At 41.7% G+C, this 27,726-nt stretch overlaps 1 protein-coding gene across 1 annotated transcript; it reads left to right on the top strand.

Moving 5' to 3' along the window:
• Positions 1-22,573: 22,573 nt before the first annotated feature.
• On the top strand, positions 22,574-25,903 carry LOC132230564 (liprin-beta-2-like). Its single transcript, XM_059688203.1, is given in 3 exon segments — positions 22,574-25,338; positions 25,648-25,697; positions 25,699-25,903. Coding segments are annotated over 3 exon segments (2,730 nt in total). The 5' UTR covers positions 22,574-22,749; the 3' UTR covers positions 25,790-25,903.
• The last annotated feature ends 1,823 nt before the right edge of the window (positions 25,904-27,726 follow it).

The following is a 27,726-nucleotide window of genomic DNA, read 5'->3' as shown; positions in this document are numbered from 1 at the left end:
CAGAGATAAACACCAGTACTCACTGCCTTCCAAAATCACATAAAAAAATACAATTAAAATACAAAACAACCATTATTCAGAACCACCTGAAATCTGGCTGAATGGAAGTGCTACAACTAGAGAAGTAAAGAAGAAAGTACATTGAGACTGTTAGGAGGGGCAAAGGCATGGAATGGGCTTGTCTGACATCCACTTGTGGCATTTTTTTTTTTTTAATCAGGAGGGATATCTCTGAGGCAGAGGCCTCCATGAGAAACAAAGGGTTCCACCCCCACACCATACCCCCAGCCCAGAGTTCCAGAGCTGGGAAGAAAAGTCCCTGTAACTCTGGGCTGTAAAAACCAGATCAGATTCATGGACTTACATGGTCCTGCTTCCTCTGAGCTCCAGCACCAGGCAGCAGCTTTGGGGGATCCAGGAACATATGGGGAAGAACTGGACTGTTTGGCATCAGGGCAGGAATTTGGAAACCACTTTCTCTCAGATGCTTGTAGGGGTCATTGTTCCTGTGCTGGGACCTCCCCTGTTGCAGGGATGACTGGCAGCCATATCTGAGTTTCCATCAGCATGGTCCATACTATTCACTCCACCCTGGTGATTTCCTGAGACCCTATTAAATTTGTAGGCCCATTCAAGTTGTTTGCAGTGGCTTTTCCATATGGATGGCCTGTCCTGGCTCAGACTTCCGACTTTACTAAAATTTTTCAAACAAGCTACAGCTGGGTTAGTATACCCCAAACCTACCAGTAAAAGACCCAAGACCTGGCACTAGCACCTGGCACCAAGCTGCCTTGTTTCATAGCTGGTCCTCGCCTTGGCACTTATAAGCCCAATACAAGTAGTAGCCATCTGCAAAACTCTTTGTAGCTCCTGTCTGGTGGCCCCAGGAAGTTGCTGACTTTGTACCTCCTGTGAGGCCCTAGAGACAGTACACTCTGTGGGCAGCTTCAGACTATAGCAGATTACACATCCAAAAGCAATACACATCCAAAAGCAATACACTCAAGGGGCAAACTCAGTAAGCACCAAAGCCCTACTGAAGCAAGTCCTGCTCCATAGGGGTGTCCCCTGCATAGCATCTCTTCCACTGTAGTCACAACTGGTCCTCACAGCAAATTGGCTTGAAGATCAATTTCTCCCAGTGATACCAACAGCAATCAAGGCTCAACTACAATAAGATTGTGCACACAGCTCACACAGGTGTGCTCCTAGAGTGCCCAACTCAGGTGATTGAGGATGCTGAGCCACTGGACCCCTGCTACACAAGGCCACTCTACCAATTCCAGGAGACATAGTAGTTCTATCTAAAACATAGAAATAAACACAAGGAAGTAGTCAAAATGCAGAGACAAAGAAGTCACAAGTGAAAGAAACTGAAGCAAGTGAACTACTGGACACAGAGTTCAAAACAATGGTTATAAGGTTACTCAAGGATATCAATGAGAGCTTCAAGGGACTTTGTGAGACTTTCAAGGATCTTATTGAGAATTTCAAAAGCATGAAAAGGGAACAGTCAGAAATTTAGCATATACCAATTTAAATAAAAAATAATTTACAGGATTGAACAGTAGAGTAGAGGAATCAGAGAATCAAATCAATGATTGGGAATATGAGGAAGCAAAAAACACCCTATTAGAAGAGCAAAAAGAAAAAAAGAACTCAAGAATATGAAGATAGTGTAAGGATCCTCTGGGATAATTTCAAGTATACCAACATTCACATTATAGGGGTTCCAGAAGGAGAAGATAGAGAGCAAGATACTGAAAACCTATTCGAAGAAATAATGACAGAAAACTCCCCATACTTGATGAAAGAAATAGACATACAAGTCAAGGAAATGTAGAGAGTCCCAAACAAGAGGAACCCAAAGAAGACCACACTAAGACACATCATAATTAAAATGCCAAGGGTTAAAAAGAAAGAGAGAATCTTAAAAGCAGCAAGAGAAATGCAGTTAGTTACCTACAAGGCAGGGTACATAGGACTATCAGCTGGTTTCTCAACAGAAACTTTGCAGGGCAGAAGGGAGTGGCAAGACATATTCAACGTGATGAATAACAAGGGTCTCAACCAAGGTAACTCTACCCAGCAAAGCTCTTATTTATAATTGAAGATCAGATAAAGAGCTTCACAGATAAGAAAAATCTAAAGGACTTTGTCACCATCAAACTAGTATTACATAAAATGTTAAAGGGTATTTTTTAAGAAGAGGAAGAAGGAGAAGGAGGAGGAGGAGGAGGAGGAGGAGGAGGAGGAGAAGAAGAAGAAGAAGAAGAAGAAGAAGAAGAAGAAGAAGAAGAAGAAGAAGAAGAGAGAAGAAGAAGAAGAAGAAGAAGAAGAAGAAGAAGAAGAAGAAGAAGAAGAAGAAGAAGAAGAATATATAAAAATATAAACAATAAAATGGCAATAAATACATATCTATCAACAATTGAACCTAAAAATTAAAATAAACAAACAAGAAATCTAATGAATAAAATAAGCTGGTGAATAAAAAAGAATCAGAGGCATGGAAACATGAAACAGACAAATCTCAGAGGGCAGAGGGTGAGGGGATGGGAGAGATTAATGAAGGGTCTTTTTTAAAAAATATATACATATATATATGTATACACACACATATATATATATATATATATATATATATATATATATATATATATATATATATAATTGATTTTTTACAGAGAGGAAGGGAGAGGGACAGAGAGCCAGAAACATCAATGAGAGAGAAACATCAATCAGCCGCCTCCTGCACACCTCCCACTGGGAATGTGCCCACAACCAAGGTACATGCCCTTGACCGGAATAGAACCTGGGACCCCTCAGTCCGCAGGCCGATGCTCTATCCACTGAGCCAAACTGGCTAGGGCAATGAAAGGTCTTATATGCACATATGCATTACCTATGGACACAGACACTAGGGTGGCAAAGTCCTGGGGCAGGGTGGGAACTGCGTGGAGGGGGCAATGGGAGGGTACATCTGTAATACTCTCCACAATGAAGATTTAAAAAATATATATACTTTAATTTTTAAGTCACTGGATATTGATAGTGCCTTTTATTTTATACTCTACTATAATTTTAAACTCTGGTAAATAGAGAAAATATTTCCATTAAGGAGGTGGATTAGAGAGAAGGTAAAATTTTTCTGGCTGAATACAAAGTTTCTATGTATAATTATAGGAAAATCTTAAAATAATAGTAAAATATTCTTTCAATAGAATCTATTAAAGTAATGTGTATTTGAAGATTTGGTTCAAACATTCATGTATAATGGTGCCTAATACTTTTAAGTGAAACTTTTCAAGAAGCCATCCTATTGAGTCAAAAAAATTTTTCTGTTTAGATAGTACTGTGAATAATAATTTATACTCATCAAGATTTAAGACACTATTTCTGCCTGTACAATGGATTTTATTCTAACACAACAGCATTTCTTAAAATATATATCTTTGGAAATATTGTTAAGGAACACACAATTACTGAATTGACTGTATTAAATAATTTTCTCTGTTATTTTTTGCTCTTTTATTTTATACAAAAAAAGTTTTACATGTATTCTGAAATTTGATGACTTAAAAATTAATTTTAGAAGGAAATAATATTTTGCTAATAATTGATGCAAAATATATATTTTTTAAATCTCATACATTTCATCTTTGGATAATTTTACACACAAAATTTTTATGATAACACTAGAGGCTCATGCGGGGGTGGGGGATGTCCCTCAGCCCAGCCTGCACCCTCTCCCATCTGGGAACCCTTGGAGGATGTCCAACTGCTGGTTTAGGCCCCAACCCTAAACCAGCAGTCAGACATCCCTCTCACAATCTGGGACTGCTGGCTCCTAACCACTCACCTGCCTACCAGCCTAATCACCCCCTAATCACTCCCCTGCCAGCCTGATTGACACCTAACTGCTCCCCTGCCGGTCTGATCGCCCCCAACTCCCTTCCCCTGCTGGCTCGATCGCCCCCAACTGCCTTCCCCTGCCGACCCAATCAGCCTCCTCTGTGCAGAGTGGCTGCCAGGCCCTGCCTCTGCTGTGCATGTGGTCATCTTGTGGTGGCCATTTTGTGGTGGCCATCTTGTGATGACATCACACAAGGGCGTGAGCGAGGACCACCTAGGCTTTTATTAGTATAGATTAATAAGATTCTTGTATTTGTTTTGTTAAAGTGATTTATAACTTCTATATTACATTAAAAAATGAACATTTAAGTTGCTTTAAAAACAACTATATAGTGACACAAAAGAGTCTTTTGGTTAATTAAGAAGGAAAGCTAACCAAATTGGAACACCCTCCATGAAGGTTAGGGGGATGCTCTGGCTGCAGGGGACTGGTGTAGCTGCCTTGGCTCATCTCCTCCCAGTGACACTGGGCTGAGTCCAGAGTCTTCCAATGCAGTGTCAGTCTTAGTATGCTGAGTGAAGAGCTGTCAGCACCAAGTGATAGTAGCAAAGTTGAAACAGAGGCTTCAGGGTCAGTCAGAGGTGGAACACATGGCAGGGAACACTGGAGTCCCAATGGGATGAGTGAGGTCAGAGTCTGGGTTTTGTTATGGGATGTTCCTTTGGAAGACCTCAGGATTAGCCGCTGAGATGAGAGTTTTGGCCAGTCTTAAACATACAGTACTTTGAAACTGGGACAGACAAACAGCACCAGAAATAATGCTTTTTTTCTCTTTTTGTGAGAGCTAAAAATTTTCTCCTTATTTCTTCATACCTTGCAAACTGATTGGTTGCAAATTCTCATGAGCGTTCATAACCACACCCAGTCAAGTATGCCCATTTGTGCTAGTATACTAAGACTTCTGAGTTAAGCTGATACGTCAAATTCTCTGACAGTTTAAAGGTTAATTAAAGATGATTCTTCAACACATCTACTTAAACATCCTTGTATTATTGTTAAAGAGTCTGTTTAATGGAAAAGTCATTTCTATGCTAAATTCCAGAGATGCAAGTTAGGCAGTTCATGGAGTTGCCAACATGTAAATCAACTTAGTTTTCTTTCTTTCTTTCTTTCTTTCTTTCTTTCTTTCTTTCTTTCTTTCTTTCTTTCTTTCTTTCTTTCTTTCTTTCTTTCTTTCTTCTTTCTTTTTCTTTCTTTCTTATTTCTCTTCTTTCTTTATTGATTAAGGTATTACATATGTGTACTTAATCCCACTATGGCTGCCCCTCCCTTATCATGCCCTCATCCACCTGGTGTCTGTGTCTAATGGTTATGCTTATACTAGAGGCCCAATTCATGAAATTTGAGCAAGGGGCTCAGCCCTCAGAGCTGTGGTGGCTTGCCTCGGCCCTTGCAACCTTGGCTTCATTCCGAAGGTCATCTGGAAGGATGTCCGGAAGGTCGTCTGGCTGTCCAGGCTAATCAGCATATTACACTTTTATTATTATAGATGCATGCATAAAAGTCCTTTGGTTGATCTATCCCCCTAACCCTCACACTCCCCTACCTTCCCTCTGAAGTTTGAGAATCTGATTGATGCCTCTCTGTCTCTGGATCTGTTTTTGTTCATCAGTGTACGTTGTTCATTATAAACCACAAATGACTGAGATCATGTGATATTTATCTTTCTCTGACTGACTTATTTCGCTTAGCATAATGCTCTCCAGCTTGATCCATACTGTTGCAAATGGTAGGAGATCCTTCCTTTTGACAGCAGCATAGTATTCCATTGTGTAGATGTACCACAGTTTTTTAACCCACTCATCTGCTGATAGGCACTTACACTGTTTCCAAAACTTAGCTATGGTAAATTGTGCCACTCTGAACATCAGGATGCATATATCCTTTCTGATTGTGTTTCTAGTTTCTTGGGATATATTCCTAGAAGTGGGATTACTGGGTCAAATGGGAGTTCCATTTTTAGTTTTTTTAAGAAACTCCATACTGTTCTCCTCAGTGACTGCACCAGTCTGCATTCCCACCAGCAATGCACGAGGGTTCCTTTTTCTCCACATCTTCGTCAGCAGTTGTCATTAGCTGGTTTGCTGATGAAAGCCATTCTGACAGGTGTGAGATGGTACCTCATTGTCATTTTGATTTGCATCTCTCAGATGATTAGTGACTTTGAGCATTCTTCATATGTCTCTTGGCTTTCTGAATGCCCTCTTTTGAAAAGTGTCTATTTAGATCCTTTGCCCATTTTTTGATTGGATTGTTTATCTTCCTTTTCTTAAGTTGTATGAGTTCCCTGTAAATGTTGGAGATTAAACCCTTATCAGTGATAACATTGGCAAATATGTTCTCCCATGAAGTGGGATTTCTTGATGTTTTGTTGATGGTTTCTTTTGCTATGCAGAAGCTTTTTAATTGGTGTAGTGGCATTTGTTGATTTTCTCTTTAATTTCCATTGCCCTAGAAGCTGTGTCGGTGAATATATTGCTTTGGCATATGTCTGAGATTTTGATGCCTATGGATCCCTCTAATATTTTTATGCTTTCCCATCTAACATTTAAGTCCTTTATCCATTTTGAGTTTATTTTTGTGTATGGTGTAAGTTGGTAGTCTAGTTTCATTTTTTTGCATGTATTTGTTCAATTTTCCCAACACCATTTACTGAAGAGACTGCCTTGACTTCATTGTTTGTTTTTGCTTCATTTGTCAAATATTAATTGAGCATATTGGTTTGGGTCAATTTCTGGGTTTTCTATTCTATTCCATTGGTCTATATGTCTGTTCTTGTGCTAGGACCAGGCAATTTTGAGAACAGTGGCTTTGTAATACAGCTTAATATCTGGTAGTGACATCCCTCCAACTTTTTTCTTCTTCCGCAGGAATGCTGCAGGTATTTGGGGTCTTTTTTTTTTCCCCGATGAATTTTTGGAGAGTTTGTTCTAGGTCTGTGAAATATGCTGTTGGTATTTTAATGGGCAGTACATTGAATCTATAAATTGCTTGGGGTAGTATGGACATTTTAATGATGTTGATTCTATCAACCCATGAACACTGTGTGTTCTTCCATCTGCTTATGTCTTCTTCTGTCTCTTTTTTCAGAGTCCTATAGTTTTCTGAGTACAGGACTTTTACCTCCTTAGTTAAGTTTATTCCTAGGTGTCTTAATTTCTTGTGTGTGTGTGCAATGGTAAATGGGATTGTCTTTTTATATCTCTTTCTGAAAGTTCAATATTGGTGTATAACAATGCCCTAGATTTCTTGGCGTTAATTTTGTATTCTGCTACATTACAGAATTCATTTAATAAGTCTAATAATTTTTTGATGGAATCTCTATGGTTTTCTATGTTCAGTATCATGTCATCTGCAAATAATGACAATTTTGCTTCTTCTTTTCAACTTGGATGCCTTTTATTTCTTCTTCTTGTCTGATCACTGTGGCTAGCACTTCCAGTACTATGTCAAACAGGAATGGTGAAAACGGGCATCTCTGTCTCGTTCTGGTTCTTAGGGGAAATGGTTTTAATGATGCTGGATGTAGATTTGTCATATAAGTCATTTATTATATTGAGGTATGATTCCTTTAATCCCACTTTGCTGAGCGTTTTTATCTGAAAAGTGTGTTGGACTTTGTCAAATGCTTTTTCTGCATCAATTGATATAATTATGTGATTTTTGTCTCTCAATATGTTTATGTGATGTATCACATTTATTGAATTGTGGATATTGTGCCAGCCTTGCATCCCTGGAATAAATCCCACTGGGTCATGGTGTATGATCTTTCTAATTTAATCCTGGACCTGGTTTGCTAGAATTTTCTTGATGATTTTAGCATTTATGTTCATCAGGGATATTGGCCTGTAATTGTCTTTCTTTGTAGTGTGTTTATCTGGTTTTGGGATTAGGGTAATGCTGGCTTCATAGAAAGAGCTTGGGAGTGTGCCTTCCTCTTGAATTACTTTAAATAGTCTGGGAAGGATTGGTTTTAGTTCTTCATTGAATGTTTGGTAAAAGTCCTTTGTGAAGCCATCCGGTCGATGGCTTTTGTTTGCTGGAAGCTTTTTGATTACTGTTTCAATTTCATCAGTAGTATTGTCCTATTCAGGTTTCCTGATTATTCCTGTTGGAGTTTTGAAAGATTTTATTTTTCTAGTTATATGTCCATTTCATCTAGGTTGTCCAGTTTATTGGAGTAGAATTGTTAATAGTATTTATTTTCAATCCTTTGTATATCTGTGGGTTTGGTTGTTACTTCACCTCTTTCATTTCTGATTTTGTTTATTTGGGTCCTCTATTTTTGTTTTTAGGTGAGCCTGGATAGAGGTGCACCAATCTTGTTTATCCTTTTAAAGAATCAGTTCTTGGTTACATTGATTATTTGTTTGTTTATTTGTGTGTTTTGTTTTTTGTCTCTATGTCATTTATTTCTGCTCTGATCTTTATTATGGCCTTCTGTTCACTCTGGGCTTTTCTTGTTCTCTTTCTAATTCTTTAAGTTGTAGAGTTAGAGGATTTATTACCATTTTTCTTGTTTTTTGAAGTGGGCCTGTACAGCTATAAACTTCCCTCTCAGGACTGCTTTCACTGTGTCCCAAAGGTTTTGGAATGCTTTGTTATCATTGTTATTTATTTCCTGTATGTTTTTAATTTCTCCTTTGATCTCTTTGGTAACCCAATCATTGTTTAATAGCATGCTATTTAGACTCCAAGTGTTTGATTTTGTTCATTGTTTTTATTATAGTTGATTTCTAATTTTATGCCATTGTGATCTGAGAAGATGCTTGTTTTGATTTCTATCTTCTTGAATTTGAAGAGACTTTGCCTGTGTTCTAATATGTGGTCTATCTTTGCAAATGTTCTATGTTCACTTGAAAAGAATGTATATATTGTAGCTTTGGGGTGAAGCATTCTAAAGATGTCAATTAAGTCCATCTGATCTAGTTAGTCACTTAGGATTGCTGTTTCTTTGTGGATTTTTTTGTTTAGAGGATTTATTAAGTGGTGTCAGGGGAATATTAAAGTCCCCTACCTAATTGTATTGCTGTCAATCTCTCCCTTCATATCTTCCAGAAGTTGTTTTATGTGTTTGGGTGCTCTTGCATTAGGTGCATATATGTTTACTAGAGTTATATATTGTTGTATTGCTCCCTTTATTATTATTTGGTGGCCCTTCTTATCTCTTGTTATGGCCTTTATTTTGAGATCTATTTTGTCAGATATAAGTATTGCAACCCCAGGTTTTTTCTCATTTTCATTTGCCTGAAAAAAAATTTTTCCATCCCTTCACTATCACTCTGTTTGAATCCTTTGTTCTGAGATGGGTTGTTGAAGGCAGCAAATATATCAATCATGTTTTCTTATCCATTCAGCTACCCAACGTCTCTTGATTGGAGCATGTAATCCATTTATATGTAATTTTATTATTGGTAAGTACTTGTTTGTTGCCATTTTTATTCTTTATGTTTGTGTTCCTTCTTGCCTTTCTGTTTCTTCTTTTTACAGCAGTCCCTTTAGCATTTCTTGCATTGCTGGCTTGGTGGTAATAAACTCTTTTAGCCCTTTTTTGTCTGTGATGCTTCTGATTCCACCTTCAATGTTGAATGATAGCCTTGTTGGGTATAGTATTCTTGCATTCAGTCCCTTGCTTTGCATCACTTTGTATATTTCATTCCATTCCCTTCTTGCCTGGTTGTTTCTGTTGAGAAATCAGTTGATATTCTAATGGAATATCCCTTGTAGGTAATTTTCTGTCTCTCTCTGGCAGCCTTTAAGATTCTTACTTTGCCGTTGATGTTTGCAAATTTAATCGTCTTGGTGTTGGTTTTTTTGGGTTCATGTTGTTTGGGATTCTATGTGCTTCTTGGACTTGTGTGGTTTTCTTCTTGCCAACATCTGGTAAGTTTTCTGTCATTATTTTTTCAAACACATTTTATATTCCTTGCTCTGCTTCATCTCCATCTGGTATCCCTATTATGTGGATTTTGTTTTGTTTTATGTTGTCCCAAAGCTCCCTTATGCTCTCCTCCTGCTTTTTTTTAAAGTTTTCTTTCCAGTTGCTATTGTGTTTGTTTTTTTCTACCTTGTCTTCTGATTTGCTGATACAGTCCTCAGCCTCTTGTAGTCTCCTGTTGAAGCCTTCCATTGTGTTCTGGATTGCAGCTATGTCATTCTTCATTTCCTCTTGTTTTTTTGTTTTGTTTTGTTTTTCATGTTGGTGACATTCTCTTTTAGTTCCTTGTAATTCTCATTGAGTTGTGTGTATTTGTCATCCAGCTATTTGAGCATCCTTATAACCATTACTCTGAATTATTTTTTTTGACATGTTACTTGCTTCTATTTCATTTAATTGCCATTGTGGTGATTTTGCTTTTTCTCTTTTTGGGGGGATTATTTTTTTGTCTCCCCAATTTTTTGTGGTAACATTTTAATTGTTTCTGTGTCTTACATCCACAGCTTTGCTACCCAAGTTCTTTTGTGGGTGGTGCTACTGGTGTGGTGTTTCAGGCCTCCTGGGTTTGGTGATCTAGTGGAGCACCCTACATGAGCTATTTGGGTTCTCTTGATGTAGTTGGACCTTGATTGTTAGTTTCTTATTTATGGATGAAGTCTCGTCACAGGTTGGCAAAGTGATTCACCCCAGCTTCATTGTGCAAGCTATTTTGGATGTGATCATGGTTCTGGCTCTTGTGGAAAAGGTTGTCTAAGGTCTCACTGTTATGTGCTCACTGTGGGTTCTCAGAGTCCATGGCCTGGGAGGATGGAGTCTCCGGCCTGAGGCTCAGGAACTGTGACTTTGGCCAGTGTGGTGTGACTCTTGCTGGAATAGTGTCACTCTGCAACTCACTACGACGGTCCTGGAGCCTGTGACACTGGGGGACAGGTGTCTCAATCTTTGGTTGAGGCAGTGAGACTCTGGCCAAAGTGATTTCCCTCTCTGAATCACGAGGGGGTTCAGCATCCAGCAACTGGAGATGTGGGATTATCGGAGACTATGGCTGAAACAATGTGAACTTGTCCAGGGAGTCAAGTCCTCAGTAACTCACAAACTGTCCAGAGGTACGTAGCCGGGTGGGGGATATCATGGATCCTACTGAGAAAACTGTGCATCCTTGTTTGGAGAGGCACACACCCAGTGGCAGCTCACAGAGGGGCTCCGGACCAGTCTGCAAGGGGTGTGTGCTCATGGGGCCCACACACTGGATTGGAGTAATTGTGGTGTGTCACTGACCCCATGGAGGGAGAAGTCCCAGTTTCTGCTTTGGGGGATGTGCAGCCTTGGTTGGATACATGCACCCAGTGGCTGCTTATAGAGGTGCCCAGGAGGTGTCTGCTGGGGTAGTGGGCTCAGGGGGCCCATGTGTTAGAGTAAGCTACCATGGGGATCAATACCAGCAGCCTGAGTTGTGCCTTGCGGTGGCTCAGAGAAGCACCCAGGGGCCATTGCTGGGGCAGCGGGCTCAGGGGGCTTGTGCATTGGATCAGTGCGACTGCAGTGACTGGAGGTCAGCAGCCAAGGAGGCGGAAGTCCGACATTGTGCTACCAGGGCCTTGCACCCTGGTTGAATATGAGTGCACCTAGTGGCAGCTCACAGAGGCACCCAGGGCACCGGTCACAGAGGGCCTGTGTGCTGAAACCATGTGACTATGGTGTCTGTGGGTAGGCAGCCAGGAAGGGGAAGTCCAAATTTCTACTGTGGGGGCCTTGTGCCCCTGTTTGGATATGAGCGTGCCAAGCAGGTGCTCAAGGAGGAACCCAGGAACCGCCTATAGGTGCAGCAGGCTCAGTAGGCATGTGTGCTGTAAAGGTGCAGCTGCAGCGTCCAGAGGTCAGCTGCTGGGGAGGAGGAAGTCCAAATTTTTGCTGCCTTGCACCCTTGGTTGAATTCATACATGCCCAACAGGGGCTCACAAGGCACCCAAGATCCATCTTTGGGGCGGTGGGTCAGGAGGCCTGCACGCTGGAACGGTGTGACTGGGGTGTCCAGAGGTTGGCAGCTGTGGAGTGGGAAGACTCAGTTTTTTCTGCCTGGGCCTTGTGCTCTTTGTTGGATTCACTCGTGTCCAGTGGTGGCTAACGGAGGCACCCAGGGGCCTTTTGCCAGGGTGGCATACTCATAGGGGACCTTTCACTGAAGCCACGTGATTGTGGTATCTGTGGACAGGCAGCCGGGAGGCGGGGAAGTCAGAATTTCTACTGCCACAGCCATTCGCCTGTGTTTGGATAATAGCGCACCCAACTGGGGCTCACAGAGGCATCCAAGAGCGGCCTGTAGGGTGGTGGGCACTGGCCTGCATGCTGGGAATGTGCAACTTAGGTGTCTGGAGGTTGGCTGCTGAGGGTGGGGGGAGTCGCACTTACTACTGCAGGAGCCGTGCACCCTTGGAGGTGGAAGTACTAGGGTCTGTAGGTCTGTGGGCAGAGCAGCAGGATTTTGACTGGAGTGGCTACAGGGTCACGGGCAGTGTCTAAGGCCAGTCTGGATGATGGTGCTGATGAGTTCCTAGAAGAGGCTGTTCTCCCCTTCAAAATGGCGTGAGCTCCATGCCCGAGCCCTGCAGCCCGGGGAGTGCCCTCAGTGGTGGTAGGGGCCTCTGGTCCAGGAGAGTCTGGTTTGCCAGCCCCTGCTACTCCTGCCAGATTTAACTGTCCCTCACTCACTCTCACATACACCACACACACCCATACACTCTCCTTTCACCCCCTCACTCACTTATACCCTCTCCCTCACCCCTGTTCTGCTAGGCACCATCTTCCCACCTCCTCAACTTGATTTTCAATCAGCCAGAGTTGTTTGGTGTAAATGAAAGATTTTACTCCTGTGACTCTGTGAATAACATTAGGAGAAGCAATCTGAGACTCAGTCAGGAGACTGGGAACTTCTCTTGGATTGTTTACTTAGGTTTTGAACCTTGGTTTTCTCCATTTGAAAATAATTCCTACCTTATAGGCTTGTTGTGAGAATTAATTATAAGCTGGGTACCTAGAAAAAACCCACACTTTATATATACTAAACCACTATACAAATGTCAAGTAATATTTTTAAAAATATATTTTTATTGATTTCAGAGAGGAAGGGAGAGGGAGAGAGATATAGAAACATCAATGATGAGAGAGAATCATTGATTGGCTGCCTCCTGCACACCCCCTACTGGGGATCAAGCCCACAACCCAGGTATGTGCTCTTGACTGAAATTGAACCCAAGACCCTTTAGTCCTCAGGCTGACACTCTATCCATTGAGCCAAACTGGCTAGGGCTCAAGTGACATTTTTTAATGCTTTGCTTATAGGTGAAATCAGGAACCAATGGACAGTCAGACTTGATGGATACTAATGCCTTCTAAATTTTTTTTCTTCTACACTTCTATTCTGAACTATTGGAATATTTAGCTATATGTAACATTTGCTTAGTTTCTGAATGTTTCAAACTGTAGAGACAAGAGAGGTGGATATATAGTGTGTCCTGCACAAAATGTACTCACATGTAAACAGCTGATAGTTATAGATTCTATTACATATTGAAAATGAAATGTATGTTTATAAACATTTCCCTTATAGTATGTTTACATTTTTGGGACACCTTGTATTTACAATATAAGTAATTTATCTCCTGGTTCTTCTCATATCTTTATGCCCAGCACTTTTCTGTTTCATTCCCTAGGTTTCTAGGCTTTTATTTCTATGCTATTTTTTTTTTTTGTTATTCTTGACTATCTAGCTTTTTCATATCCTAACTTTGTCACATATCATGGACCTAAATGACCCCATATGTACCAAATATTCCTCAATTTACATTTTTAACTCAGAAATGTCTCTTGAATGATGATGTATACGTAGGTATTCATGGATACCTGGGTCCAAGACCCTAAAATTGTTCCTTTTTTATATTCCACTAGTGGCCCAGTGCATGAAATTCATGCACATTAAAATGGAATTAGAGAAAATCTTTTAATAATGCTATTTTCCCTTTCTCTGTAATAGAAGTGACAGAGAGGAAAGAAAATTAGTAAAATGCATATGAAAATCTTCCTCCTGTCAGAGTCTGGGGCATACTGAGGGACCCAGAGTCAAGTCCTCGCCCACTTGTGTGCACCTCAAAATCGCCCGAGACCCAGACCCAGCCAGCCCCACCCCCATTGGGTGATATCCAGACCTGGCCAACCCCACCTCTGTCAAGCCCCGCCGGGTGAGGGGCACAGACTCAGGTCCCCCAGCCTGGTGCCAGGGCAGGGGCATGGCTTCAGGCACCCTGGCCCAGTGCAGGGGGCATTGCCTGAGATCCCCTGTCAAGTCCCATGGGGCAGGGGGTGCAGCCTGAGGTACCCTGGCCCGATGCCAAGGTGGGGGGTCATGGCCTGAGGTCCCTGCCAAAACCTGTTGGGCCGGGGGGCTCCCTCAGGGCCCCCAGCCCAGTGCCAGGGCAGGGGACATGGCCTGAGGTCCCCCATCAAGCCCCGCTGGGCAGGCAGCATGGCCTGAGGTACTCTGGCCCAGTGCTGGGGTTGGGGGGCGTGACCTGAGGTCCCCGTTCAAGTCCCGCCAGGCAGGGAGTGCAGCCTGAGGTTTCTCTTCAAGCCCTGCTGAGCCGGGGATGTGGCCTCACATATCCCAGCCCAGCACCAGGGCAGGAGGCGCGGCCTGAGGTCCCCCAGCCAGGTGCCATGGCAGGGGGCACAGCGTGCGGTCACTTGTCAAGCCCCGCGGAGCTGGCAGCATGGCCTCAGGTCCCCCGGCCTGGGCTGGTGGTGTGGCCTGAGGTCCCCCTTCAAGCCCCACTGGGCAGGGGACATGACCTGAGGTCCCCTGTCAAGTCCCACTGGATGGGTGGGGGGGCACAGTCTCAGGTCCCCCACCCCGGCCCAGCGCCACACAGCCTCAGGTTTCTGCTGATTGCACTTTAAGGCTTGTTATGGGAACCCCACCTCCGCTGTGGGCACAGCCATCTTGTGATGGCATGTCGGAATGAGGGTCAATTTGCATATCACCTCTTTATTATATAGGACTCCTAGATCACACCCTATCTATTCAAACCCATTCTTGACTGGAGTTATAGTTCTCTTTCTTAAATGAAAATTTGATCATATTTTGCCCTAATTTATTTAAACTCTTCTAAATGCTTTCTGTTACCTTTTGAATTTATACCTGTGTATCTCTTCAAACTCAACTCCCATTCCTCTTCACATCACAGATATGACTTGTGGTTTCCCTAATGTGTTAGGTAGCTTTTTGCCTTCACACTACTGCTCAAGCTGCTGCTATGTTTTAAATGACCTTTCAGTCTTGTCTGTGTAGCAAGTTCCTGTTTAACATTCAAACATCAAGATATCTTCTGTAATCTCTGTCACAATATCCTTTAGGAAATATGCCCTGCTTGCTAGCTCCTCCAAACAGGGTTTATTACTTCTGCTATTGCAATTTGTACACTATATTGCAATTATTTGTGTTTAGATCCTTCTCCCTTACCTGACGTGAAGTCATGTGAGTATAAGGTCCATGCCTAGTTATTATTCATTGCTGTATATGGCTCACAGTAAAGCTCCATACACATGCTAGATGCTTACTAATGTTTGTACATAGCAATTTAATGAAGATTGCAAATTGTTACTCCATTGACCTCTGGGTTGGTTTGCATTTACCTAGTCAGTGGGAAAATGTGGATGTGGAGAGGATATTACTTTTATCTCTCACCTCTTCAAGTGTATTCATCTGAAATTTATGTGCACTGTTAACATAATTCCTTCGTGGGTGGGGGTAAATTAAGACTGTTTTTCAGTTATTACTGTCAATGGATTTTCTACCATAAAGAAATACTTAGAAAAATACCCATTGAATGTTATTTACAGAGAAAAACACCATTTATCTATTCAGCACATGTCTCTGAACATCTACTATCTGCTGGACACTGTTCTGAGCATTGGGAAAACAACAGTGAATAAGGCAGACCCAAAGTTCCACCTTCATGGAAAGAAAGAAAAAAAGAAGGAAAGAAAGAAAAGAAAAAAGGAAGAAATAAGAAAATAAATGTTTTATTTAAAGACAAAAAGCAGTTTATTTTTTCATAGATCTTAGACTATGTTTTCTTTCCATAAAACTTTTCTGCTCCCCTTCCTACTTTCTCACTTTAAAACATTTTACAGACATAACAGTAGAGGCAAAATTAAAATGTTTTCAAAAAGCTGGATTAGAGGTCATGACAAATATTTGTTGTAATGTACCCCGCAAATCACAGAAGGATGCCTCAAGAAGTTGAATTAAAGAGTCACATTTATTGCAATCCGGGTCTATGGGGGAGCCATTCCCAAATCTCACAGTAGTTATTTGGTCATAGTTCCAAGGTTATATAGGCAAAAAAATCACAAAGGTATTGATTACATCTCAGGGTTTAGAATGAGGAACCTGGTTCTCAAAAAAAGCAGTTTACAGAAGCAGAAATTAAGCATGTTAATTACAGTTTTGGGTCTCCGGATCACTGAGTTGACAGAAACACATCATCTGGGACCGCTGGGTTGACAGGAACACATTATTCTAGAGCCATCGAGGCAATTTAGAGTAATTGCACTGTCCTGGTCTTAGGACCACTGAGTCAACTGGAAAGCACCATCTGTGGCCACTAAAACAATTTAGGATAATTTTGCTGTCCTGTTTCCTAGGTACAGAAGAATGTGCTTCGATAACCAGTAAGATAACAATCAATGGGATAGTCATTCAATCGAATGGGATGATTTATACAATTCAGAAAATCAAAATAATCTGTCCATTGTTAAACAAAGCAAATAGGTACCATACTTCATATTCAGAACAGATTTTCCATTCATACTTTGTAGAAAGAGTGAGAAGAGGCAGCCATTTTGTTAAGGGTAGTTGGGATACCAAGCACAGAAAGTCAAGTATGTTCTACTATAAAGATACCTCTACCAACCTGTGTTTTGATCCAAGTAAGTTTAAAAAAAATGTGTTTTGCCAAATTATTGTATTCTTTCTCCTCAGTCAGAATGAACATATGTCAAAAGTGATGTTGATCTGATATTTATACTGAACAAGTGTGTGCTTCAATAATTTTTCACTTGAATGGACAGTAGGTAATATTCAGCCATCCCAGGGCACTCTTGTACTCTCACATTTTTTATTATTCTTCCAAAGCCCTTTGATGAATATGTATGTCATATGACTATAAGAACTATGTCTTCCCAATTTCCATCTTTTCAATTGGGCATAGTTTAGTTGCTTAATACTAAAGAGTTTAGAGTGCATAACCACATTGGACAATGGAAACAGAATTTTATTGGATGTTAAATGAGAAAATCAGCATACACTTAGAGGAAAGTGCTCTACACTCCCCTGGAGTAATAATACTTCCATTTCTATGTGTGTAAACCAACTCTTTCTTGACTGGAGGCAGTTTTTAATAGTGTATGTCAGGAACACAAAACTAGTTTTTCTATGTGCACTCACAGAGGAGTCTTACATTCCTGAAATAATGATTAATAAAGTTTACATAGAAGAATTTTAGTCATGTGGATTTGATTTGCTCCTTCATTTAGTCATAGCTTTTCTTATTTCTCTTTATGGTGTGGACGAAAGGGGCCGCACGCTGACCTGACAAGCTCAGGGAAGGCCTGCGTGGCAGCCTAGCAGACTCAGAGACCTAAAATAATCACAAAGGATGGTCTGAAATTAAACTTTAACTAAAAGCAGTTATGGTGGGCAGTTACGTCCTAAGCCGATATCTTCACTGATAAGGTCAACCTTTACTGTAACTGAGCCTATCTGTCTTTTTGCATCTATGATAACATACCCTTGAAATGTCTGGGTAACTTGTGATTTCCCTGTATCTGGAGCCCCTGGGGCACGGCCAGGTGTGCTGGGCCCAGGACAGATGCAGCAGATTCTTTCATTATCATGTTAATTGATCCTGCACCCACCTAAGTATGTGTCCATCATTTTACTTTTTATCCTATCACAGAGGTTTCCCCGCTTCACTTAATCCCACCTCCTTAAATCTGTCACCAATGAATTTCATGTATAAATACAGATGTAACCCTGCCATTCTCTGGAGCACTATCTCAATTCATTGAGGTTCTGCTTCCCGGCATATGTTGACAGTTTGGCTCAAATAAACTCAGAAAAATTCTTTACAGGTTTCAATGGTTTTTTTTACGTTAACAATGGCTACCTCTTGACTTTGGAAATTACCCATACACACTTAGGCAAAGCACAAGAACAACAATCGGTTCTGGAAAATATAAGACAGTGTTGCTGAGAGCCTTTGCCAGAAACTTTTAATTAAAGAAATCTGACGATGTTAAAGCTATTCACTTTTCACCATTTCTACCAACTCTGAAGCACTACAGACGAAAGCACTTTATGGAGTTTGGAATTTAAGAGAGTTCTTTAAACTTTCTTTAATCATTTCATACCAAACCCCAAAGTTATGCTAGGTCAAGGGTTGGTGACCTTTGGCATGCACACCAAAGTGGACTGATATGAGGGGCAACATCTTCGGTACATTCCTTCTTTCTGACAAACACTCCTTTCCTTCTTCCACATACCCTTATCTCCAGGAGGGCAGCATAACCACTAAAACCCTTAACCAGTTTATCTTTCTCTTTTAGTTAAGTTTCAAAGGTATTGACTAAAAGATAAAATTAGTCAATTAAGGGCAACCCCTCCCTAAATGATTTGCATTTAAGAGGAGAGTGTAGGAGGTAGAAGAGCTGAAGGTAACCTTAGTTCTGGAAGGAGAAACAAGGAGTGCTACTTTTAGACCTGGGCAGCTGGATCTTTGTACACTGTCCCCTGCACTTACAGAAATGATTATAAGTAGATGCTTCCAAATAGCTATTTTATGTCCAAATTCCATTTTTAAAACAATTTTTTTCTGTTCATAGTTTCAAAAAAAATATTAGATATATTTAAAAGCCTTACTATGTCATTTCTCAGGCATCCTGTTTTATATTTTGAACTATTTTAATTTCAGGATTTGTTTCTATAGTCATATTGAAGCAGGAATTTTAGGGGGATATAGGCAAGCTTAGGAATTTTTTAGACTTGGGGTCCATGGAAAAGTGCAGGGACTGCAGACTGGGAGAAGGTACATTTCCATAACACAAGGAAACCAGGTGCAGTTACATCTCCATAAAATAAGGGAGTAGCAACAGTTGCATTTACATAAGACAAGGGAACTACAAGTAGCCAAGAAAGGCCTATATTTACAAAATAAAGAAGAAGGAAGAAAGCCCAGAAGGAATTAGGAGAACAATGAGGGAGGAGAGCCTCACATGTCTCATGTGAGGTTTGACCTTTGAGTTCAGGGGTTGCTATAGTGACCAATTGAAGGGGAATATTGACCAACCAATGGGGATATCAGGACACAGGAACTGCAGCCTTTATAAGCTGTAGAGAAAAGGGACTCAGTGGGACTCTTCCCCATCCCTTCATGGGAGTCAGTTCTGTGGGACCCTTTCCCCCTCCTTACGTGAGAGTCTGTACTTGTTCTTCAAAAAATTTCCACCTTTGCTATACCACTCTCTGTCCGTGGATTCATTCTTCGATTCCGGTGGACAAAGAATCAGGGTTCCAGTCCAAAAATTCAGTATCAAGTTAATTCTAATTCTTTGACCAGTGTCACTGCTGTCTTCCAAATTTCCTCTAAGTTATTTTTTTCTATTAATTATGCACTCAATAACCAAATATATTTCTACAGTAACATCTAACATGCAGAGATATTTGAAATCAAAATTCCCTCAAGGAAATACTGCTGGGTTTTTTTGTTTGTTTGTTTTAAATTTATTTTATTAATTTCAAGGATGAAATTGTGTATGAATTTGAAACTATTCTTTGTATATGTTCAAGTTAGCCAGATTTACAATGACTCTTTTAAGAGAAAAAGCTAGGTTGAAATATAATTGTCTCTTGTTCAATTTGCCGACCCAGTCTGAACAACAGACCCTTAAAATTTGTTCACAAACACACACAATACATTTTTGACATTTAAATAATTTCATTTACTTTAAAATTGTACCATCCAATGTATATCTCTTGAGATTACTCAACCCTTTCCTGGTTGCTTTTCCAAATTACTTAGATTTCCTTGAATTTTGATCAAATTTTCCAAAGGATAGGCAGCACCTCTTTCCAGGATGTTATGCTTGAAATGAATAAATAGGATCCCTGTTTCATCATCCAAGTCATGGATAAAATGTGTAAAAGCCTTTGCTTCAGTACTGTTTAGTGTGGAACACATCCAAGCAGTTATTTTTACTTAGTGTCTCAAAATGTATAAATAAGAAATAATATTTCTCTAATGCTTGACCACAGCCACCACAGTCTGGGAAATGAACATAATTTCCAACCTGTTTATCCAACCTGAACATTTTAAACTACTGAGGCAGACTTTGGTAATCAGAGCACAAATGCATGCCCTTGGCAATGCTATAATGAAACATTAGGAAGAGTTTTTGGGTGGCAAGGTGGCACAAACATGGAATTGAGGAGGACACATCCCTGAAGGGCAAGAGCTCTGCTCAGTATAAAATGAATTTAGAGTAGTAGTGCATTAGTGCATGATGTATTTGAAGAATTATTCAACATTAAATAGTAGATATTATGTACCCTATAGGTATAAGGTCGTAATTTATTCTTTATGACAAATATCAGACTTGATTGATTAAAGGAGAGAGTGAGAGAGAACTTAAGATTCAATCAGATGATTGATTGACAATTGGCTCAACTGATGTCTTTTTTTTTTTTTTTTTTTTTTTTAACCAGTGAGGAAACACAAATAGCCCAGTGTCACAATTGGTTAAAGGTGAGCTAGGGCTGGAACCCACATTCATCAAATCCTAGGCCAGTGTGCTTTCCAACACATCATTGCTCACATTATAAATTTCTTAATGAGTAGCTATCAGTCTAGCAATTTCTTTCAGTATAATTTTTACTATACTTGAAATTTATCTTTCTCAATTGTATCTCTTCTTAATAAATTACCACTTTTGCTATGATCTGATAAGTTTTATTAAAATTAGCAATCTACTTCTATTGATTTTATTGTTAAACATTATTACCTAACTTTCATATTTTACTTTTATCTGACTTTTCTGTTTTCTTACAAAATAAATTAAAAGGTCACCTTCATATATGCCTAAGTCAGGTAATTACTAATTTTTAGTTGTTTTATTGAAATGTTTTAAAACATTTTCAAATTGCAGTTAAATATTGAATTAAACCTTTATCAAAAATGCCATTTCAATCAAGAAAGGAAAAGAAAGTAGCCTGAAGAGGTCTTCCTATACAGCACCCCCCCCCCCCACCACCACCACCTCATTTAAACAGTTATTTTCTAAATTAAATACCTATTTCTTTTTTAAAAAGTATGAAGTTTTATTTTAACCTTAAAAATATTTGACTTGAACATAAATACAATATCTTGACAATGAAAAAATAAATAAAATAAAGTATGAAGTGTTTATAATTGTAAACTCTCAAGTATCATGTATGTTCTTGACAGGAAAGAATCATACATTTTACTAGGTGTCAAGAATATCCTAATTCTCTGGTAATAATACCCATGGCTTATAACTGGAGAAATTTTCCACAGACTAATTTCTGGCTCTTGTTTCATGACTGCAACCCAAGTACTCTCTGTGCCTTGCACCATGGGGTATGTTCAGATCACAATATAATATCTGGCCTGCACTTTTATGTCATTGTATTAAGTCAGCAAGTGGGAAATTTAAATGTTTATAGAAGTCTCTCCTTCATGTGTATGGCTGACAAAACCTAGCTATACATGTAAGTAACTGAAACTTCATGAATACATCTCCTTGAGTCAAAGTAAACGTATTTCCAACCAGTTTCTCCTCGGCTGGATCTCGAAGATGTCTGCATGTCCTCAATGTGTGCCAAATGTTTAACTACTAGTTTTCCAGGACAAAATATATATATATATATACACACACACATACATAGATGTATATACATATATGTATATACATACATATATATGTACATATGTCTATTGCAGATTTTACTAATAGAGAGCATGTGTAACGCACAATTCACAAATAATCCTATCTAATAAAAGACAAAAAGGGTAATTGACCATACCTTTGCTATGCTCCCCATTGGCTAATCAGGGCGATATGCAAATTAACCACCAACAAAGATGGTGGTTAATTTGCATACTATGCTCCAAGTGGTGGAGCGAAACCAAACGTACCCAAAGCCTGCCAAGCAGCGAGGCCTCACAGCCCCGGGATCAGCAGAGCCATGAGACCTCACAGGCCCCAGGATCAGCGGAGCAGTGAAGCCTGATGGTCCTGGGATCAGCGGAGCCTTGAGGCCTGATGGCTGGGGGGCGGGGGCTCTGGCTAGAGCCCAGCCAGAGCGAAGGCCTGGATCCCGGGTGCAAGAGGAAAACTGGTGCCAGCAGCCAAGGGAAGGGAAAGCCCATTGCACAAATCTCTTCATGAAACAGGCCTCTAGTAATAAATATAATTATAAAATATACACTACTCTATTGTAAATTCCTAATATAACCAATTGATTCTCAAGAAATGTCTCTTGGGCCGGAGGGCGGTCCCCGGGGAAGAAAGGCGGGGGAAGCCGGCGCCTCGGGATGAGTCTCCATGGCTCCCCGCCCCCGTCACGTGGGCTCCAGACCCGGCCGCGCCGGCCAGTCCGCTGGTGGGTCGGTCAGTTGGTCGGTGGGTCAGTGACCTGCAGCTTGGCTCTCAGCTCTCATGTTCGGAGGTGGGAAGGACACGGGAGCGGCCCGCACACCTGAGCCGCCCGGAGGAGTCCCGCACCCAGTAGGAGGAGGAGGAGGACGCTGAGCAGGGAGAAGGAGTCATGGCTTCTGAGGCCAGCCACGCGCTGGCAGCTGCCCTGGAGCAGATGGACGGGATCACTGCAGGCACGAAAACGGGTGCAGATACTGGTGACGGTACCTGTGAGCCTGGACTGGCCTCCCCGGCCTCCTACTTGAGCCCCTTGCCAGTGCTCCATCTCGTGGAGGACCTGAGGCTGGCCCTGCAGACGCTGGAGCGTCCTCAGGAGAGAGCGGCGCTCCTGAGCCAGATCCCGGGCCCCACAGCCGCCTACATAAAGGAGTGGTTCGAGGAGAGCTTGTCCCAGGTAAATCACCACGGTGCTGGTAATAATGAAACATACCAGGAACGCTTGGCACGTCTAGAAGGAGACAAGGAATCCCTCATATTACAGGTGAGTGTCCTCACAGACCAAGTGGAAGCCCAAGGAGAGAAGATTCGGGACCTGGAGGTGTGTCTGGAAGGACACCAGGTGAAACTCAATGCTGCTGAAGAGATGCTTCAACAGGAGCTGCTAAGTCGCACATCTCTTGAGACTCAGAAGCTCAATCTGATGACTGAAGTGTCTGACCTGAAACTCAAGCTGGTTGGCATGGAGAAGGAGCAGAGAGAGCAGGAGGAGAAACAGAGAAAAGCAGAGGAGTTACTGCAAGAGCTCAGGCGCCTCAAAATCAAGGTGGAAGAGTTGGAAAATGAACGGAATCAGTATGAGTGGAAGCTGAAGGCCACTAAGGCTGAAGTGGCCCAGCTGCAGGAGCAGGTAGCCCTGAAAGATGCAGAAATTGAGCGTCTACACAGCCAGCTCTCCCGGACTGCAGCTCTCCACAGTGATCATGCAGAGAAAGACCAAGAAATTCAACGTCTGAAAATTGGGATGGAAACTTTGCTTATTGCCAATGAAGATAAGGACCGCCGGATTGAGGAGCTCGCGGGGCTGTTAAACCAGTACCGAAGGGTGAAGGAGATCGTGCTGGCAGCGCAAGGGCCTTCAGAAAGAAATCTCTCAATCAATGAAGAAGAGCTGGAGGGAAGTTTCAGAAAGTGGAGCACTGCAAACAAAGGCCCGGAAGAGATGCCTCCAAGATGTAGCTCTCCTGTAGTGGGGCCACCTCCACTTCCACAGAAATCACTGGAAACCAGGGCTCAGAAAAAACTCTCCTGTAGTCTAGAAGACTTTAGAAGTGAACCTGTGGATAAGTGTGTCAACGGGAACAAACTGTCCCTGGTCGGAGAACCCAAGGACAACACTTTCCTGGCGGAGCACAAATACCCCACGTTACCTGGGAAGCTTCCAGGAGCCATGCCCAATGGAGACGCTACCAAATCTACTCCCACCACTCCCAAGCTTGACCCCACAGGCAACAGCCTGCGCAGGCTTAGAGACACAGAAAGCGGTTGGGATGATACTGTTATGGCCAACGACTTCTCATCCATGTCATCTGGTACTGAGTCGGGTCCCCAGTCTCCCCTGACACCAGATGGTAAACCGAGTCCCAAAGGCATCAAGAAATTCTGGGGAAAAATCCGAAGAACTCAGTCAGGAAATTTCAACACTGACGTACCGGGGATGGCGGAGTTTCGGCGAGGTGGGCTCCGGGCGACTGCAGGGCCAAGGCTCTCTAGGACAAGAGACCCCAAGGGTCAGAAAAGTGACCCCAATGCCCCCTTCGCCCAGTGGCCTACGGAGCGCGTGTGCTTGTGGCTGGAGGACTTCGGCCTGGCTCAGTACGTGATCTTTGCCAGACAGTGGGTGACTTCTGGCCACACTTTACTGACCGCTACCCCTCAGGACATGGAAAAGGAGCTAGGAATTAAGCACCCTCTTCACAGGAAGAAGCTGGTTTTAGCAGTAAAAGCCATCAACACCAAGCAGGAGGAGAAGTCTGCACTCCTAGACCGCATCTGGGTGACACGTTGGCTTGATGATATTGGCTTACCCCAGTACAAAGACCAGTTTCATGAATCCAGAGTTGATGGATGTATGCTGCAGTACCTGACTGTGAATGATCTACTCTCCTTAAAAGTCACCAGCCAACTACATCATCTCAGCATCAAATGTGCCATTCACGTGCTGCACGTCAACAAGTTCAACCCCCACTGCCTGCACCGGCGGCCGGCTGATGAGGGTAACCTTTCTCCTTCAGAAGTTGTGCAGTGGTCCAACCACAGGGTGATGGAGTGGCTGCGGTCCGTGGACCTGGCGGAGTATGCACCCAACCTTCGTGGGAGCGGCGTCCATGGAGGTCTCATTATCCTGGAGCCACGCTTCACTGGGGACACCCTGGCTATGCTACTCAATATCCCCCCACAAAAGACGCTCCTCAGACGCCACCTAACTACCAAATTCAATGCTCTGATTGGTCCTGAGGCTGAGCAGGAGAAGCGGGAGAAAATGACCTCACGAGCTTACACACCACTGACCACCACAGCCAAAGTCCGGCCAAGGAAACTGGGATTCTCACATTTTGGAAACATAAGGAAAAAGAAGTTCGACGAATCGACGGACTACATCTGCCCGATGGAGCCCAGTGACAGTGTCGGTGACAGGGTCTACAGTGGCTACCGGGGCCTCGGCCCACTCGATGGCCCCGAAGTGGATGGGCTGGACCAGGTGGGACAGACTAGCTGATGCCCCTGTCACCTGTCCTCTATGTGCACCCTGAGAACTCACAGTAACACCGTGTGTGTCAGCACATAACTGCCTCTCACCCCCGTGCGTGTGCATGGTTCGCAGAGAACACTCAGCCATCGTGTTCCCCTGGGCCTGTCTCTCGAACCCCGAGGGTGGCCAGGGCATGGAGTCGCACCTTTGCTGAGGGGCCAGACTTTGGGAACAGTTGCCAAAGGTGCTCTCACTCAGGGGGAAAGACACTAAAAGATGCCTGTACATTTTTGGTACTTCTCAGTGTCCCATCTTCAGCACTCATGGAAATATACAAGCTTGGACACAGGTCCCGAGACCTTGGACCATCGCCAAGGGCTCACTCTCAGGCCCGTCCACTGTGCTTCAGTTGAGGGGCAATCTCAAGTGCCTTAGGCCTGTGCCACTGTCTCGGCTGTGATCCAAGGGACAGCAGCAGGGATTTCTGCCGCCATGACAGTGTCACTGTGCTGTGCCTTACTACAGAGGTGGTCACGTCCTCCTGGTAATAAAACAATATTTATGTGGAAAGCAAAAAAAATAAAATAAAATAAAATAAATGTCTCTTGATATTTGCTGAATTCTTTTACTGATGACCAATATGTGGTTTCAACTCAACTATAATGTGACAAATGCAATTGCATCTTTTATTGTAAAGGATTAGAAGAAAATAAAAATGAAAACAAAAGCAAAAATCAAAAACATTTTAGTATAAAAGAATGATAATCGTGAAAGTCTTTATCTACATTCTCCTTTCCCATTTCCAGGACCAGAAGTAGTTCCTGTCAGCAGTTTCCTTCCAGGCATTAAACATTTTTTTGTACAGTTTTCCTTGTCAATTATATGTTAATTAAAAAGTTAAATTGTTACCTCTTCCATGCCCTCTGCTTTTTTTTAGTTTTTATATTTTAAATTAAATTTATTGGGGTGACAATGGTTAATAAGATTATATAGGTTTCAAGTGTACATTCCTGTATTTATGATATATTATTGTCTCCCCACCATTCAAAGTCAAATCATCTTTTGTCACCATATATTTGACACCCTTTACTACCATCATACTGTTGTCTGTGTCTGAGTTCTTGTTTGTTTTTATTTTTTGTTCATTTGTCGCTTTCAGTTTTATATCCCACATATGAGTGAAATCATATGGTTCTTGACTTTTTCTGTCTGACTTATTTGACTTAGCATGATATTCTCAAGCATCATCTATGTGTTGCAAATGCTATTATTTCATCTTTTCTTATGGCTGACTAGTATTCCATAGTATATATGTACCACATCTTCTTTATCCAATCATCTATCGAAGGACACTTTTGTTGTTTCGATGTCTTGGCCAACATGAATAATGCTGCAATGAACACAGGGTTGCATATATCTTTGTGAATAAATGTCTTCAATTTTACTGGGGAGATATCCAGAAAATGGTTGCTGGGTCATATGGCAATTCTATTCTTAATTTTTGAGGAGCATCATACTGTTTTCCACAGTGGCTCCACCAGTTTATATTCCTACCAGCAGTAAATGAGGCTTCCTCTTTCTCCACAATCTCTCCTACACTTGTTACTACTGGTCCTGTTGACAATAGCCATTCTAATAGGTGTGAGGTGATATCTCACTGTAATTTTAATTTGCATTTCCCTAATGGCTAGTGAAGTTGAACGTCCTTTCATATATCTGTTGGGAGAAGTGTCTGTTCAGGTCCTATGCCCATTTTTTATCCCATCACCATTTATCCCCTCTATACCCTCTTTCACCTGCACCTACCCACTTTTACCACCCCCTTCCACCCACAATCACCACACTGTTGTCTATGAGTTCTCTTTATTTTATTTGAATTTAATTTTACTTCTCAATACTCCTCAACACCCCTTCCCTACCAGAGCTGTATGCATGCTCTCTATTAGTCTGTCTCTATTTTACTTGGTAGTTCAGTTCAGTTCTCTACTCATTTTTAAATGGATTGTTGGTTTGTTTTGTGTTGAGTTGTATGAGTTCTTTATATATTATGGATATTAGCCCCTTATCAGAGCTGTTGTTTTTAATAGAATCAGCATGATATGGTGAAGAGGCCATTGCCTATGATCCAATTCTGATTCTGTCACCTATTCCCTGTGTGACTATAGGCAAGTTTCTTTAACTATCGGTTTCTTCACTTGCAATCAGGGGTAATAATAGCATCTGCATCATAAGCTTTGCATGAGGATTAAGTTAGTTAATATGTAGAATTTATGTCACTTAACAGTTCATTAAAATTAAAAGAATTAATCAATACATTTTAACACAGTACATGGAAGAAAGAGAGGGAGGGATACAAAGAAAAACAGACATAAGTTTTGTGTAAAAATAAATTTAAAA

The sequence above is a fragment of the Myotis daubentonii genome, chromosome 3 (genome assembly GCF_963259705.1).
Source record: "Myotis daubentonii chromosome 3, mMyoDau2.1, whole genome shotgun sequence".
NCBI lineage: Eukaryota > Metazoa > Chordata > Mammalia > Chiroptera > Vespertilionidae > Myotis > Myotis daubentonii.
This window is presented reverse-complemented; position numbering and strand designations above follow the sequence as displayed.